The sequence below is a fragment of the Notolepis coatsorum genome (assembly GCF_963971535.1).
Source record: "Notolepis coatsorum genome assembly, chromosome: 2".
NCBI classification, from domain to species: domain Eukaryota; kingdom Metazoa; phylum Chordata; class Actinopteri; order Aulopiformes; family Paralepididae; genus Notolepis; species Notolepis coatsorum.
The window spans coordinates 215,585,659-215,603,567 of record NC_140166.1 but is presented as its reverse complement, the minus strand read 5'-3'; the positions used below and the strand labels follow the sequence as shown (position 1 = coordinate 215,603,567).

Below are 17,909 nucleotides of genomic sequence, written 5' to 3'. Positions count from 1 at the left end.
CTAGATATGATACTTACTACCACTACCTTTGTACTTAATATTCGGCCACCCAGTACACGGCATAAATATATTATCATGAACACTCTCACGTAGATGAAACGGATCCAACACAAATGTACGAATTAGAAACAGGTCTTTATTGCCTACACAGCGATGGTGTGTAGACTAAACACTTAATCACTTAATTACATTTATGAATTGAAATAGTATGCACTTTTATGGCAAGGAGTATTCGTCGGTATATCAATAGATAATGTCCAATCTCTGAAGGCGCAGGTGGTAAATATACGACCTGGAATAGTTAAGGAATAACAGCAATGATACTTTAATGATTATAGGCTGGATACACTAGAGGGGGTTAATCCGGTCGATTGTAAGCCGACAGGAGTAGGAGGGGGGGGGGGTAGAATCCAGCTGCCTCGTCCGGCCAAGGGTATCCCAGGAGAACCCACTGTAGTGCCGTTCAATGCGCCGGCGATCCTTGGACCACAGATGAAAGCAGGTGGACTCTTTGTGGGCCGGCTCTCTCCGGTCCACGGGGGAGAGATGTGGAGAGACCTCGTCTTGCAGAGCGTCTCCTCACCTTGTGTCCTCTCCAGGGGGGGGGGGTTCCAACACACGGTAGTGTCGGGGGTCTTTATCCATAGAATAATCAAAGTATCCAAAGCATAATCCGTGCCTGGGAAGGCGGGCTGTCGTCGGTAGAATAATCCGGTATACAGGTCCACTCGCTCGTCGGCTCTGGGGCTCCTCGGGTGCAGCTTCACATAGGGTCAACCACCCTGGGTAAGCAGCCAGTTCTCTGCCCGAAACGATGGGGTACTGACTACGGTAGTATTCTCACCGCACGAAGCACTATATATTAACAGACTATTATTAGCTTAATAGACTACGTCCAACTCGACGATATAGTGCCAAATATGACTATTCAAATATTAATATACACAATGTCTCAATACCGATGGTAGGCGAACTTGGCCTTACTCCCACACGTGGCATCGCGGGGAAGCTTTACGTCTGTGACTCTATTGGAGGGTAAGAAACTGGACTGAAAAGAAAGTCCTACTTTAGTAGCGCAGTATATATACGCACTATGAACAAATAGTCCCATTAGTGGTGCGGTAGCCAAATTCCTACGCGGAACTAGGACTTGTTCGTACATGTCGAGCGGTACGTTTGAACTGGGTCTGAGGGGTATGGCAGCCTGGCACCAAGGTCTCGACCAATAGTAGAATGGAGACTATTATGGGATGTTCAGTAGGCTAGAATGGATATTCAATGCATATTGTACAAGGAATATACAAGGGATATCAGGGAATATTAGAGAATATACAAATACAATTAAATATATATATATAAATAAATATATATATTCGGTTTAATCTGGCCCTTCACAACAGCCACCCCCTGAATAGGTCCCGGACCTAATCAGTTAAACGGAGACAGATTAATCGCGTTGTCTATTTACACATAAGGGTTTGCTGTAGGGGTCAGTCAACTTCACAAAGTCATAGGGTTGTAGGGTCATGGTCATCATCGATTGTGTCTGGGAGTCGAGGCAGTTCTATGAGCCTTGCCACGGGACGGGTGTAAGTGCGACCCTGGACGAGCACTTCAGCTGCTCGGACCTTGCCGTCGGCACCGGTGATCACTTTGCTTACGCGGCCGGCCGGCCACATAGCTCTGGGCAGTGATTGATCAATAATCATGACGACTGTTCCTTCTGTCAAATTGTCTCTCTCCTTTACCCACTTCTGGCGGGTCTGTAGAGACGGTAGGTAGTGTTTATGAAAAGAAAGTCCTACTTTAGTAGCGCAGTATATATACGCACTATGAACAAATAGTCCCATTAGTGGTGCGGTAGCCAAATTCCTACGCGGAACTAGGACTTGTTCGTACATGTCGAGCGGTACGTTTGAACTGGGTCTGAGGGGTATGGCAGCCTGGCACCAAGGTCTCGACCAATAGTAGAATGGAGACTATTATGGGATGTTCAGTAGGCTAGAATGGATATTCAATGCATATTGTACAAGGAATATACAAGGGATATCAGGGAATATTAGAGAATATACAAATACAATTAAATATATATATATAAATAAATATATATATTCGGTTTAATCTGGCCCTTCACAACAACTATGCTTCCCCACTGTCCCAATCTTTCCAACACCCCACTCCCCCACCATTCTTCATTCCGGCCAGAATTCCCCCTCAACTCCTCCCTCAAATCCTTCAGCTTAGCCATGGCCTCGGAGAACTTTCCCCCTGGCCCCACATTCGTCGGAATGAATGTGCAGCAGTACTGTCCAAACATGGAACAGACTCCACCCTTCTCCGCCATTAACCAGTTCAGAGCCTGTCTATTCTGCCACGCCACCGTACTGGTCGCGTGCATCTGGTCCCCCATTGCATCCAACGCCTCCTCGGTGTAGTTGAGATACCGCTGCTGATTGTAAAACAAATAGTTGATCCACCCGGTGTTCTTATTGACCGATATCCATGGCAGAATAGACTCAAACCCTGCCGCAATCTCATTCTTAGCCATGAACTCGGCTGGAATGCCCCTTGGCTGTCCTATGCTGTCCAGATACACCCTTGGGTCTGCCTTGTAGCTACGCTTCGTTCGAGAGATAGGAGACTCAGAAGGTCCTTCCGTCTGATAATGGTAGGACCACCATTGGCATGATCGCCTGAACCCGGGCACATCTACCTGACCAATCTAAAGGAAGTGTATTCCTCAACCTCCTACCGCCGCAGAGCCAGTATTGGTCCGCCAGTGCCATATCCTGGACATGAAAAGGGCAAGCTACAGGCCGTGGGTTGGTATCCACTCCCTTTAACACGACCCCGTGTCCACACTTTCCTTCTTTCGTGCAGTTAGTCGTGATGCTCCAAATAGTAGTGCACCGCCCCTCTGCCACCTCCCCTACGTCCCGGGTCCCCTCCTTTTGCAAGCACTCGAAATCCTTGGTCAGCCATAGTTTGACACCTCTGGGTATTGGCAACCCCGTCGCTACCCCCTGCACACGTACATCCAATTTCCTACAACGTTCCCGCATAGTGACATCCTTGAAATCCGTGACGTTTCCTGCCGCCTTAAAACGACTAGAGCCGAGAAACGCCAAACACTCTGCCTCGCACCAAGGGCGACTATTATGGGGCCCCTCCCATGCCTCTGCGTCCCTGTCACACTGAGCCCAACTGAACTTCGTGCCCTTCACCAGCAGCCTATCCGGACGTGCCTTGGAGCAGACATAACAATCCTCTATCTGATTCTGCGCGCTCGTGTACTGGACCCACTTAAACCACTCATTCCCTAAAGCCGCCCTATACATCGGGTCAGCCTCCGGGTCTTCCTCGTCATAGTCATAGTCGCCCCCATCTTGTTCCCTGGAAGGAAGCAAACCCCTCAACCTGGCCCAGAGTGAGCCCACTGAGTCCCTCAACGTTCCGGCTGTCCTCTGGAACATATCCTGTCCCCCCACCTCTTCCGACTCAGTGTCCTTGACCTCCCTTTTTCCCCTCACCCCTGTCCCCTGTGATTGGTTCGGGACAGGCTCAACCCTCCTATCTACCCCCACAACCCGATCCTCGTTAGTATAATGGTAAGTATCCCCGCCTGTAACGGGGGAATGGTCAAAATCAAAAACATGCCCTTGCGGTCCTACGGGAAACACCCCTTTTGGTTGTAGTCTTATCTTCTCCCCCCCTTCCTCGATGGAGGGCAGAGGGGGCGCCTGATTCTGAGCCTGGTCATGAAAGCCTGCCGGTACTTGAGCCTGAGCGGGACCCCGTGGGACTCCTACCCACTCAAACCCGTCATCCTCAAGGACGGGTCGACCGTGACGGTTCTCAATGACGTCGTTGTGCCCGGCCGACCGTCCGCACACTGCTGCCAACATCTGCGGGAGCATCAGCAGGCACTGCACCTTCCAGTTGCCGTCTCGGACCCTCCATGTCGGGTTCTGCATAACTGCGATCGATTGTATCCCCCAAGAGATCGCCGCTGGCCTTTATGCAGTGATTGAAGTGGAACCAGGTCGCTGATCCTTTGACTTGGACTGCCGTTCCAGTCGATCGGATCACCTCGTACGGGCCCTCTCTCCGGGGTGATGACCACTTTCTCTTGTGGACCTTTACGAAGACCAGGTCCCCAGGGATCAGCCTCGGTTTGGTGGCTTCCTTCTCCGCCTCCTTCACCCCCTTTTTCTCCTTTCTCTGCTCCTGTCGAAACACAGCTTCATGTATTTTAGTCACTTGCTGAAGATATTTTTTCAGATCTTGCTCAAAAATATCTAATGCCGGGCCCCTAGCCAGGTGTCTAAATGGCGGTGCTGGCATGCTGCGGCCTGTAAGCATTTCATGCGGTGTTAGCTGTGTTTGGCGGTTTACGCTGCTTCTAATAGCCATCAGAGCAAGTGGCAAAGCATCAATCCAGTTAAGCTTAGTTTGCATACAGAATTTCAACAGTTTGTTTTTAATGACCAGATTGGCCCTTTCCACCTTTCCCTGCGACCCGGGACTATAGACACAGGAAAGGCGCTGTTTTATACTTAATTTCTGCATCAACCCTTTAACCACCTTGTCGATGAACTCGCGGCCATTATCGCTTTGTAATATCGTGGGAATTCCAAATCTCGGAATGACCTCGCGACACAGGAACTTGATCACTGTGTCCGCGTTCTTGTGTTTAGATGGAATGGCCTCAATCCAGCGACTAAAGCAGTCTTCTACTACCAGGAGGTATCGTTTGCCCTGCACTGGCGTTATCATATCTGTGTAGTCCATAATCAGATGTCTGAATGGTCCCTCAGGGAGGGGTGTGTAAGCCGCCACTGTCGGTACTCCTTTGCGCACATTGCCCTGTAAGCATGTTAAACACCTGGCTAGTGTAACGTCAATTTGTGCCTGAAGCTTTGGGGACCAAAATCCCATTTTCGTGATTCGTTTCAGGGTCTCTGCTCTTCCACAGTGATCAACACCATGAGCCTCAGGTATCACCAAGGACAGAAGATCGATGGAGGCGACTATCAAACCGTTATGACTCCTCCACAGACCATCTGCCCCCCTTACAGCCCCCCTCTCCGTCCACGACTGTTTCTCGGCCTGCGTGGCTGAGTCCTGAAGATCACTCAAATTATCCTCAGTTACCTCAGTCGTCAGTTCGGCCGCAAACATCAGAACAGCCGTGGACGGCACCGCAGCCGCCGCCTTCGCGGCCTCGTCCGCCGCGTTGTTTCCCGTCGTCACAAAAGACAGGTATTTTCTGTGTGCCTGGCACTTTACGATAGCAATGCTTTTGGGCAACTTTACAGCCTGAATAAGCGCCACAACCTGCTTGTGGTGAAGGATCGGTGAGCCGTCCGATTTCTTAAAGCCTCTTGCCTTCCAAATGGCCGCGAATAGGTGGCATACGCCATGCGCATAAGCAGAGTCTGTAAAGATGTTAACCGTGCGATCTTTAGCTATTATGCATGCTTCTGTTAGTGCTATTAGTTCTGCAAGCTGGGCCGAACATGGTTGCATGCATTGTCCGGCCTTTCTTGTTAGTGTTTCTCCGTTAGGTTTGCACTGTACGACGGCGTATCCTGACCTTAAATTTTCCCCCTCCCGATAGCAGGACCCATCCACAAAAAGAGAGTTCTGCTATCGCGAGCGGGTCGACTCCCAAATCAGGACGGAGTTTCACGAAAGCCTGTACCTCCACCTCGCACTCATGCGGTTGACCCTCGCTCGGGAGTGGTACCAGATCCGCCGGGTTACTGCCGTGGCATGTTTTTATCGTAACGTCCGAGTACTGCAGGAGCCTCATGTAAGCCTGTTGCCGTTGGCTGGTCAGAACAAATTTGCCTCTTTCAATCAAGTTTGCCAATTTGTGATGTGTCCAAATGCAAATGTCATATCCCATTGTCACGGCCGTTGCCTTCTCATACATCAAATGTGCTGCGGCCAGGGCCTGATAACAAGGTGGCAGACCCTGCTCTACCGGCGAAAGAGCTCTAGAGTAATATGCTATCGGTTGTTTTTTCCCACTCACCCCCTGTGTTTGAGTCAGGACAGCTGTCGCATGCTGCGCTCTATGTGAGACGAATAGGTGGAAACACTTCTCATAATCCGGCAGCGCCAGGGCAGGGGCCTGTAACAACAGACGCTTAATGTTTATGAACGCGTCCTCCCCCTCCTCGGTCCATGTCAAGGGAGCGCGAAGCTTGTCTGTACCTGCCTCTTTTATCATCATCCTCAACGGCGCTGTCGCTATCGTATAGTCCTCCACCCACTCAGAGCTGTACCCAGTCATCCCTAAAAACGTCATCATCTGTCGGACCGTCAATGGCCTAGGTGCCTTGGATACAGCTTCGAGTTGCGTGGGTGAGATGTTTTTTATGCCCTTTTGAATGACGCGAGACAAGTACTCAACTTTTGGCTGGCAGTACTGCAGTTTTGAACGGGATGCCTTGTGGCCTCCCACGGCCAATCCACTCAAAACTTTGATGGAGTCCTCATGGCACTGCTGACGTGTATCCGAGCAGATTAGAATGTCATCTGCATACAGTAAAACCGTGCTGAGTAGTGTGTCGCACACTCCTTGCAAGTCTTCCTTGAGCGCCTTCGAGAAGTAATGCGGCGAGTGCGCGAACCCTTGTGGCAACCGGGTGTAAGAGTATTGTTTCCCCCTGTGGGTAAAAGCAAACGGATACTGAGACTCTTTTTCCAATGGAACACTGAAGAATGCCTGCGTGAGATCAATGACCGTATAGTACTGCGAGCTACTCGGGATGTTTGTCAGGAGGGTGTGTGGATTAGCGACTTCCGCCTCTGGTCCAGACACCACGTCGTTCACCGCCCTCAAATCGTGTACCAGTCTGTACCTAGCCCTGTCCGCCTTTAGCACTGGGTGGATAGGTGTATTACATCTGGATTTGAAAGGGACGAGCACTCCCCCCTTTAACAGTCCCTCAATCTGATGTGATATAGCTTCCTCCGACTCTGGCTTCATTGTATACTGTCTGATAAAGGGTGGTCTACAACCCTTCTTTAACCTGACCTTCACTGGCTGTGCCGACAATATTAGACCCACATCTGTGTCGTGTTTTGACCACAACCGTTCCGGGGTGCGCGCCAACATGTCCTGTTCCAGCAAAGCATCCGCCTCTGGAATAACGCAAGGGTCTCCTGGTAATCTGATTACTTGCGGTTTTGCCAAAACTGAAAAGGAAATCATTATTTTTATGAAACTCCCATCTGCGCTGTTCCAAATTAGCGGAGATTCCGTGGAGACCCACCTTTGAGTCTCGGATTCCTGTATCATTGAACCTAGATGTTCGGATTCGTAACCAGGATTTATTCTCAGAGTGATGTGTGGGGCGGCGTCTCTTAGTCTATGTTGTTCCCGTAGATACTTACCCGTGTTAACCCTCAACGCCGCGCCCTGTCTCCCTACAATTATCGTAGATGAGTTAATCTGCACCTGCTCGGGCTGTCCCTGCAACCATGCCTTGTTCCTAACTAGGTCACTATTCGTCAAATATTGTAGTGTGCAATGTGCCTCCATGTTTGTTTGTCTAGACTGAGGCAGTTGGGTTTTCAGAAATGGCTCCCAGGGGTCACAGACCCTTTGCAGCTCTGCATCTATGTTGCCCAGCCAGAACACAGTGGCCTCTTTCTCCCCCGTCCCTTGTAGCATCATTTGGTACACGTCTTGTTCAATTTGAATCCCCTCAGGCGTACATAGGATTTTACAGCCTAGTTTACACATTGCATCTCGTCCCAAGAGATTGCGCGGGGTGCTGTCCGAAATTAATACAGGTATTGTTATGGTCTTGTTGTTATACGTCATAGAGATTGGATCTGATGTGGGTATTAATTGTGTTTTTCCCGAGAATCCGACCGTCCGAACATACTGTCCAGACTGGGGTAAGTGAGCGGCGTATTTTTGCTTTATGCAGGAAAAACCTGCTCCAGTGTCTGCCATCATCTCTGTTAATTTGCCCTCCACTAGGACCTGCAGAATAGGTTCTTGCTCAGCTCCCTTGGAAACCACAATCATTTGATTTCCCCCCGTCGCATTCTCTGGGCACCCCTAGTGATTACCCCCCTGGTTTCGGGGCCCTCCTGTCTCCCCCTGGTCGTGGGGCCCTTGTGACTCCCCCTGGCGCACGGGTCTTCCATACTCCGAGCCGGGACGGTATGGTTGCCTACATCTCATTTCCCTGTGTCCCTGCATGCCGCAGTTCCAACAGTGGAAACGGGGAAACTGTTGTTCGTTCCCCGGTCCCTGTGTAAACCGTGGGCCTGATTGCCCATTCCCTGCCTGCCGCCTGGACGCCTGGTTCTGTGAACTATAGCCATAGCTTCTCACTACCTGAGGTGCAGGCGGGGGTCCCTGGTCCTGCATGGGTGGAGAGGTAGCAGATGACACCATTACTGCCTGCAACCTCCTTTGGGGCTGCAGTTGTTGCTGAGTTAACTTCCTTGAGTCATTTCTATCCTGATCCCTGACTTTCTGCTCCTGAGCCCTTTGCTTCTCCACACTATGTGTTACATGTGCACAGAACAAAGGATAAGTCATGTCCATTAACCCCACCACGTCTTCCAGTCTATTCTTAACCACCTCTGGAAGCCCTCTCATCACACTTTCTCTAAACATCGCTCTCTGCAACGGGTCAATTTCTGGGTTGTGTCCTAGCTCACCTCTCCACTCCTTCAGTATTTTGTTCACATAGGTGCCAGGCCCTTCCGTCTCCATTATGGGGTTGCCCGCCAGTTTTGCCGGATTAATACGTGATGGATATTGATTCCTGAGTTTGTACCACAACACCGCTCTATGCGCGTTGAATATGTCTCCATCATGGGCCTGCGTGTCGCATGCCACTCGCATCGATGTATCACCCATGATGTCCCGGCAGGCACCAATTCCTAGCAAGCGCGTCAACAGGGATTTGACGTCACCCACTGCTAGCAGAAAAGATGACGTATTTTCCTCAAACTGCGTGATCCACCTGGAGGCTCCTTCTGAAAGGTCCGGTACTCTTGCTATTATGCCATCGATGTCTAGAGGTGACCATGGCATGTGAAAGATATCGTTCCCCTTTATTAGCAGGGGAAACTGGCCTGTACTTGTCACACTTCCCAGGAATGTAGGGGCGAAAGTCAGGGTTCCTGTAATGTTTCCTTTCTCCTGTGCTGGTTTCGTGTCGTTCTCATCTTCCTCCTCAGTCAACAGTTTGGTGTGGCCACACGCCCCGTGTTTCCCTGATGTCTGCTGTGCCACATTTTGACGGGCCTCTTCCTCTATCTTCCTCCCGACTCCCTCCCTCTGCCTGCCCAGGTTCTCTACCTCCTCTTCCTCTGCATCATACAACTTCCGACGTACTGTCTCGCCATATGCCGCCAGGACTTTCGGATAGAGATCCTGCGGGGTCAGTTTGGGGGGGGTATCTCGCCTAAGGGAGGTCTCTGATCTAGCGGAGGTTTCTGACCTAGCGGGGGTTTCTGACCTAGCGGGGGTCCCTAATTCCGTCTCCTCATATTATCCTCTTATTGTCACAGTGCCCACCGGCAATTGCGTGACATAAGGTGGGGATGTTGGTTTCCTTATATCCGTCTCTCTCTGATTTAGCGCTAAAGCTTCCTGCCTGTATGCTCTCCCCTTCTGGGCGTAGAGCTTCATTACCCCCAACTCTTCTGTCCTCTTTTTCAACCTCTTTTTGCTGCTGTCGCCTGGCTTGTGGTTACGAATCATTACATTCATCTCTTCGCATACGTCGAGATCAAAAGTACCTCCGGAAGGCCATTTTGTGTCCCCGGCCTTTGTACGCCTCTGCCAACGGACACCAACCTTGAGAATTAGGTTCTTTATGAGCGGGTTCCGGTCTAACAGTATGTCCTCTGCTGTATGCATCGTTGTTTAGTGTGTATGTGTGTTTATTGTGTTGTGTGTGTGTGTGTGTGGTTGTACTTCAGCTACTACTACTCTACAACTACTACTCCAGGACACAGTTAACCTAGATCTACTACTACTCTACAACTACTACTCCAGGACACAGTTAACCTAGATCTACTACTACTCCAGGACACAGTTAACCTAGATCTACTACTACTCTACAACTACTACTCCAGGACACAGTTAACCTGGATCTACAACTACAACTACTACTCCAGGACACAGTTAACCTGGATCTACTACTCCAGGACACAGTTAACCTGGTTCTACTACTCCAGGACACAGTTAACCTGGTTCTACTCTACAACTACTACTCCAGGACACAGTTAACCTAGATCTACAACTACAACGCTACTACAACTCGGTCTGTGTGTGACTGTGTGTGTGTGTGTGTGTGTGTGTGTGTGTATGTCGGTGTGTGTGTCTGTGTGTGTGTGTGTGTGTATGTGTGTATGTCGGTGTGTGTGTGTGTTTGTGTGTGATTGTGTGTGTGTGTGTGTGACTGTGTGTGTGTGACTGTGTGTGTGTGCGTCACAACCCGCTGTCTACCGGGACACAGGAATGTGTGTGTGTGTGTGTGTGTGTGTTGGTGTGTGTGTGTCTGTGTGTGTGTGTGTGTGTGTGTGTCTTTGCTGTGTGTGTGTGTGTGACTGTGTGTGTGTGTGTGTGTGACTGTGTGTGTGTGTGTGTGTGTGTGACTGTGTGTGTGTGCGTACTGTGTGTGTGTGCGTCACAACCCGCTGTCTACCGGGACACAGGAATGTGTGTGTGTGTGTGTGTGTCGGTGTGTGTGTGTCTGTGTGTGTGTGTGTGTGTGTGTGTGACTGTGTGTGTGTGTGTGTGTGTGTGTGTGTGTGTGTGTGTGTCTGTGTGTAGTAACTGTGTGTGTGTGTGTCTGTGTGTGTGTCGGTGTGTGTGTGTGTTTGTGTGTGATTGTGTGTGTGTGTGTGTGTGACTGTGTGTGTGTGACTGTGTGTGTGTGCGTCACAACCCGCTGTCTACCGGGACACAGGAATGTGTGTGTGTGTCTGTGTGTGTGTGTGTGTGTGCTGTTTGTGTCTGTGTGTGACTGTGTGTGTGTGTGTGTGACTGTGTGTGTGTGCGTCACAACCCGCTGTCTACCGGGACACAGGAATGTGTGTGTGTGTGTGTGTGTGTCGGTGTGTGTGTGTCTATGTGTGTCTTGTGTTTGTGTGTGATTGTGTGTGTGTGTGTGTGACTGTGTGTGTGTGACTGTGTGTGTGTGCGTCACAACCCGCTGTCTACCGGGACACAGGAATGTGTGTGTGTGTGTGTGTGTCGGTGTGTGTGTGTCTGTGTGTGTGTGTGTGTGTGTGTGTCTTTGCTGTGTGTGTGTGTGTGTGACTGTGTTGTGTGTGTGTGTGTGTGTGTGTGTGTGTGTGTGTGTGTGACTGTGTGTGTGTGTGTGTTGTGTGTGTGTGTGTGTGTGTGTGTGTGTGTGTGTGTGTGTGTGTGTGTGTGACTGTGTGTGTGTGACTGTGTGTGTGTGTGTGTGTGTGACTGTGTGTGTGTGTGTGTGTGTGTATGTGTGTATGTCGGTGTGTGTGTGTGTGTGTTTTCTACCACCAGGGGTCAGCAAACCCAAGAGAGAAAGAGATGTGATGAGTCTGTATGCTACACCTTGGCCCACCAACAGGGGTCAGCAAACCCAGGAGAGAGAGAGAGAGAGAGAGAGAGAGAGAGAGAGAGAGAGAGAGAGAGAGAGATCAGGGGCCTGATCTCTGATCCAAACCCTACTTTTTTCTTAACCTGGTGCGTCCTATTGGGGTGTAATAGCTAACTTTTTAAGCGATGGGTGGGTGTGTGTGTATTGTATGTGTGTATTGTATGTGTGACTGTGTGTGTGTGTGTGTGTGTGACTGTGTGTGTGTGCGTGTGTGTGACTGTGTGTGTGTGCGTGTGTGTGACTGTGTGTGTGTATTGTATGTGTGACTGTGTGTGTGTGTGTGTGTGTGTGACTGTGTGTGTGTGCGTGTGTGTGACTGTGTGTGTGTACGTGTGTGTGACTGTGTGTGTGTGTGTGTGTGTGTGTGTGTGTGTGTGTATTGTATGTGTGACTGTGTGTGTGTGTGTGTGTGACTGTGTATGTGTGCGTGTGTGTGACTGTGTGTGTGTGTGTGTGTGTGTGTGTGTGTGTAGGCCCAATAGTGCAAACAAGCTAGAGTCTCGTCTCACGCTGCCCAAATTGTTTTTTTTTTTTTTTTTTTACTCTCTGCTCATATTATCACAGCTAGCCTCTCTGTAGCAACAACTTCACAAGCCAATAAGAAAACGAACAATAGTGTATCCGTAAACGTAATTAGTTTGACACAGAGAATGCCAGCTGTAATAGTGTGTTTTGAATAACAGCAGAGCGGCACCGGTTTTTGTTTTGAAAATTGAGAGTCTTATCTACAGAGGACAGAAGGCACAGTTATAACAAGGAAGTGGGGAATGTGGAGAGTGTCGTAAAGGGATCAGGGAAAGGGATCAGGGAGAAGTTTGAACAGATGGAGAAAAATTTGACCAGAGGTCGAAAACATGCAATTAAAATTGATTAGTGGCGCACTTATAGCCTGTTAAAAGAGGAATCGCCCTAGTGTAAACACCTCACCACCCGTGTTCGTTTTAGCCGTCCATCCAGACCTCGTCACACAGTCAGCTCAACTTTTTCCTCCCTCAGAATCTCTTACGGATATTCTAATCAAAAGCAAAAATGCTCACCTGTGTTTGTTTGTCGACACCGCCAGAATTTCTACGGGAGAGGTCCGGAGCTGGCCGTGTGAGGGGGCCCGGCAGGGCGGTCTACAGGTCAAGGGTCACCAAATGTTGTGGCTGATGGTTGTTTAACACAGCAGGAGACGATATTTCCAATTTTAACAAGTAGGTAATTTATTTAGGAAAATAAGTTTTTAACAGCAAAAGCTATGGCTCAGTAGACGGTCACCACAGTTGAAGGAAAACACTCTAACTCTCAATCCCTCTGCTTGTCCCCTAAATCCCCTCCCAGTCCTGCCCCCACATGACAGATATGATGACGTGTCATATCATGTCAGATATGACATGACGTACATTAAGATGACACGTAGATTTAACATCGGAGAGAGATAAAAACATTAAGAACATCGAAGAGAGATAAAGACATTAAGAAGAACATATATTTAGATAAAAACATTAAGAACATCGAAGAGAGATAAACAAGATATGATGTACACACACGATATGATGTAAAACATTAAGAACATCGAAGAGAGATAAAGATTTAGTGAGATGTGTGTGTGTGTGTGTGTTTGTGTGTGTGTGTGTGTGTATGTGTGTGTGTGTCTGTGTGTGTGTGCGTCTGTGTACAGACGTGTGTGTATTGTATGTGTGTATTGTGTGTGTGTGTCTGTGTGTGTGTGCGTCTGTGTACAGACGTGTGTGTATTGTATGTGTGTATTGTGACACAGGGAATGTGTGTGTGTGTCGGTGTGTATGTCTGTGCGACTGTGTGTGTCTGTGTGTGTGTGTGTGTGTGTCTGTGTGACTGTGTGTGTCTGTGTGTCTGTGTGTGTGTGCTGTGTCTGTGTGTGTGCTGTGTATGTGTGTGTCTGTGTGTCTGTGTGTGTGTGCTGTGTCTGTGTGTGTGTGCTGTGTATGTGTGTGTCTGTGTGTCTGTGTGTGTGTGCTGTGTATGTATGAAAGAGAGAAAAGACACAAGATTAGAGCACACGATATGATGTACTGAAATGTCCATCTGCCTATCTTGAGGTTGTTTTAAGAACATCAGCCAGACTGTCGCCCTAGTGTCTTTGAGCCCTGCTAGTTGACCTATATTAAACTAGTCAAGACTAACCCCTTTCCTACCTCCACCCCCGTATACACATTTTCCACAACAATGTACTCAGACAAAAGTAGAAGTAGTTAACAAGGGTGGCCGTGGGGTCTCATAAACGGGCTCCCCGAGACGAGGGAAACGCTGGTTTATATAGTCATAGAAGATCAATCAATCAATCAATCAATCAATCAATCAATCAATCAATCAATCAAATTTATTTATATAGCACATTTAGACATGACACTTGTCAACCAAAGTGCTTCACATAGCTAAGAACAAAGAAAAGTATAGAAAAAAAAATAAAAAAAATGATAGACAAGGAAACAAAACAACACGTCAACAAGCAAGGCATGAGTCAAAGTGATGGGCTGTTTGTTCCCAGGTGAGAAAGACGATTGGATTGGAGGAGTCAATGGGGGGGGGGTGAGTTAGGAGGAGGAGGAGGGGGGGGAAACATGGGTTGGGGGGCTGGAGAGGGTTGAAGGTGAGAGACAAACGGTGAATGGATGGGGAGGGTAATGGGCAGTGTTGCGTTCCTCATGGGACGGAGTTGCACGACGTGCAACCAAAGTTTTGTGAGCAGAAGTTCATGCACGCACACACACGGATGTGCACGGCACACGCGTGCACACAGGAATGCGCTGCACTCGCCAACTCGCTGTACCCACTTGGCTACTTTGCATATCAATAGCGCCGGTCGTCAGGTGTGTTAAATACGTTCTCAGATACATTCACACAGAACTGTCTTTAGTCTGTGCTTAAGCGAGGGAACATTTATGCGCGTGCCCGGGAGCGCGCGTGCACGTGGCGCCATTAGCGTGCGTGCAACCAGTGTTGATATGAGGAACGCAACACTGGTAATGGGAGGGGGGGTTGGAACATGACTGGGAGATTGTTTGAGGGGGGGGGGGGGGTCATTATTCCACAACAGTTTCGACTTGACAACATAGAAACATTATAAACGGACCCAGGTGTATTTCTTGATATCACTAATCACTAATATCACTAGTAGCTGTGGCAGGAAATAAACCTGGGTCTAAGCTGTTCCCATAGCGACGCAATTTCACTGGAATGAATGAATGGATAATGTTCATTGCCAAGTAATTCTCATACTTTTGTACATTTGTATGAAAGAAAGAAACAAAAAAATCTAGAATAGTATAAAAGGGATAAATGGAAAATATGAATAGATTTTTTTTTATATAAACAGAAGATTTATAGAAAGATGAGATACAGTATATGTATCTATAGATTGAAGAGACATGAGGAGAACAACAGTTTACCCGTAAACCCTTTCACTACCACACTACCGAAGGTTAACCCTTTCACTACCACACTGCAGACGGTTAACCCTTTCACTACCACACTACCGAAGGTTAACCCTTTCACTACCACACTGCAGACGGTTAACCCTTTCACTACCACACTGCAGAAGGTTAACCGACTTTGTCGTGTGGCAATGAAAGGGTTAAAGATTAACCACTCATGTCAAGTTAAGAGTTTTATTTGTCACGGCATACAAGTATACAATGAAATGCGGGGGGTAGGGCGGCTAGGTGGTGCAGTGGGCAAGGCACTCACCACCAATGCTGGAGACGCTGGGTTCGAGCCCAGCTCTCCACATTGTTTTCAGTTTGGCTGGTCGTCCATACTAATTGGCAGTATTAGAGGGTGGGAAAACTGATGGGTGGGGATCGGACGTTGTGGACAGCGACTCCTACAGGTCGGTTGGTGCGCCTGCACAGTAGAATCAGGAAGCGACGGGGGGCGGCGTCCCTCCAAAGCGCAGACCCCTGACGCTGAAAGATCGCGCTGCGCAGGTGAAAAGATGCGACGGCTGCTACCTCGAGTATCGGAGGGGACTTGTGCTATGTATGACTTAGTCCACATTGCAGCCGGCTTGTGGGAGGCAAGAAACAGCGTTCGAGACAGGGGAGGGTTGAATTGGATGATTACGAAAATTGGGATGGGAGAAAATATAGAAAATGGGAGAAAAAAGTTGGATAAAAGAAAATTAAATGCGGGGGGTCTTGCCCGCAACGATGTGCATAATACAATAGTAATAATATATAATAGAATCCAATGGAACGACATTGTGTCTGTGGTCTGTGTGCAGTGAGTTGCAGACGGAGGCTCTGAAGCGGCAGAGGTTTGAGCAGAAGTGCGAGAGCTGGATGCTGTTCTGCAGAGGATGGAGGACAGTCTGGCTGTGGACCTGGCCGGTACCTACAGTGGTCTGAGAGAGCAGCTCCGCACACACAGGTGGGAGACACACACACACACACACATTAACACACACACAGCAACGCACACGCACACACACACACACACACACAACACACACTACACATACACATACACATACACACACAGACACTCTCACACACTCTCACACACACACACACGCACACACGCACACAACACACGCGCGCAACGCACACACACACACACACACACACACACACGCACACACACAGCACGCACGCACGCACCGCACGCACACACACACACACACACACACACACACACACATAACATACATACTTACACACACACGCACGCACGCACACACACACACACACACACACACAGACACGCACACACAGATACACGTATACATACACTTGATCTGACACACACACACACACACACTCACACACACACAACACACACATTAACACACATACACACACCACTCACACACACTCCACTCACACTCACACACACCAACACCACAATCACAAACACGCACACGCAGACGCACACGCACACACACACTGACGTTGTGCTCCTGGGTCCACAGAGGTTCACAGGACTGAGCTGTCTATGGGTCATCAGATCCCTCCACTCGTCGTCAGCGGAGGCTCTGCACTGCTGCAGCGAGGAGAGGTGGACGACAGTGTGTCACCTTCTTATTGATCTAACGATCCTTCCACCAAACAACAGTTTTATATGGTTCATGTATTTATCTAAAGATCCTTCCACTCAAACACTGTTTTATATGGTTCATGTATTTATTTAAAGATCCTTCCACTCAATCACATGTTTTATTTTATTTATTTTTTGTATCTTCTTCCCCTACCCTTTTTCACTCCGATTTTCTACCATCCCAATGTTAGTCGTATCAATCTCCCAATCCTCATCTACCTTCCTGTCGCTCCTTACTAACCCCCACAGTCTGTCTGGGAGAGTGGAGGCTATCACGTGCTTATCACCGACACACGTCTAGCCAATCAACCGCTTCTTTTCACCTGGCAGCGCTGACTCTCACATGGTAGGGTGTAACGTTGTGAAGGATCACACTACCCAACGTAGATCCTACCGCGCTGAGCAGGCGCCCCGACCGAACTAGTAGGAGTCGCTGTTACATACGACCCGACCCACCGCCGCCTCTTCCCACCCTCTGATACAGCCAATTGTATTGATGTGAACGGCCAGCCAAGCTGGTGACAACGCCGGAGCTGTGAGCTGGATTCGAACAGGCGAATCCAGCGTCTCTGGCGTTGGTGACGAACGCAATCTCCGCTACGCCACCTGACCAGCCCCAAACGCATGTTTTATATGGTTCATGTATTTATTTAAAGATCCTTCCAGTCAAACGCATGTGTTATATGGTTCATGTATTTATCTAAAGATCCTTCCAGTCAAACGCATGTTTTATATGTTGACTCCTCTTGGAGGCGTGACTTTGACCTATAGTTTATTATCTGTGTAGAAAAGAATTGTTAAATCCTGATAATGAATAAATATTCAATATGTATGGTGAGGACTGAAGTTAATAATGATATTCATGAAAAAAAACAATACATGAAAAGGATATGTTTTTACTGAGATCGCAGTTTTCTGCAAAGGGCTAAAGGTGTGATTCTTTTAAAGGTTGACTTGAGGGTTAAATAAATAAAAAATGTAATGTACTCAGTCTCACAAAAACTCTAGTCACCCAAACAACTGCCTCTTTGAACTGCTGCGGTCAGGCAAGCGCTACCAGTACAGAGACACTCAGAACAACAGCTCAACGACAATGACACTATGTAACAACCCATCATCTACACACACAGCACACACATCCACATGTACACACTCACTTTAAACAAACACTCACCTTACCACCCACTTTACTCACTTTAACACACTTTATATTTATCT

General features: G+C 48.6%; 1 protein-coding gene across 1 annotated transcript in view; it reads left to right on the top strand.

Annotated features, from left to right (window-relative positions):
• Nucleotides 1–17,909, top strand: part of LOC311223751 (uncharacterized protein) — a gene marked incomplete at both ends in the record, with an annotated part of 318,597 nt that overhangs the window by 275,913 nt on the left and 24,775 nt on the right. Inside the window, 2 exon segments of the mRNA XM_084308521.1 lie at nucleotides 15,880–15,938; nucleotides 15,941–16,025. Coding sequence (XP_084164647.1) covers nucleotides 15,880–15,938; nucleotides 15,941–16,025 — 144 coding nt within the window.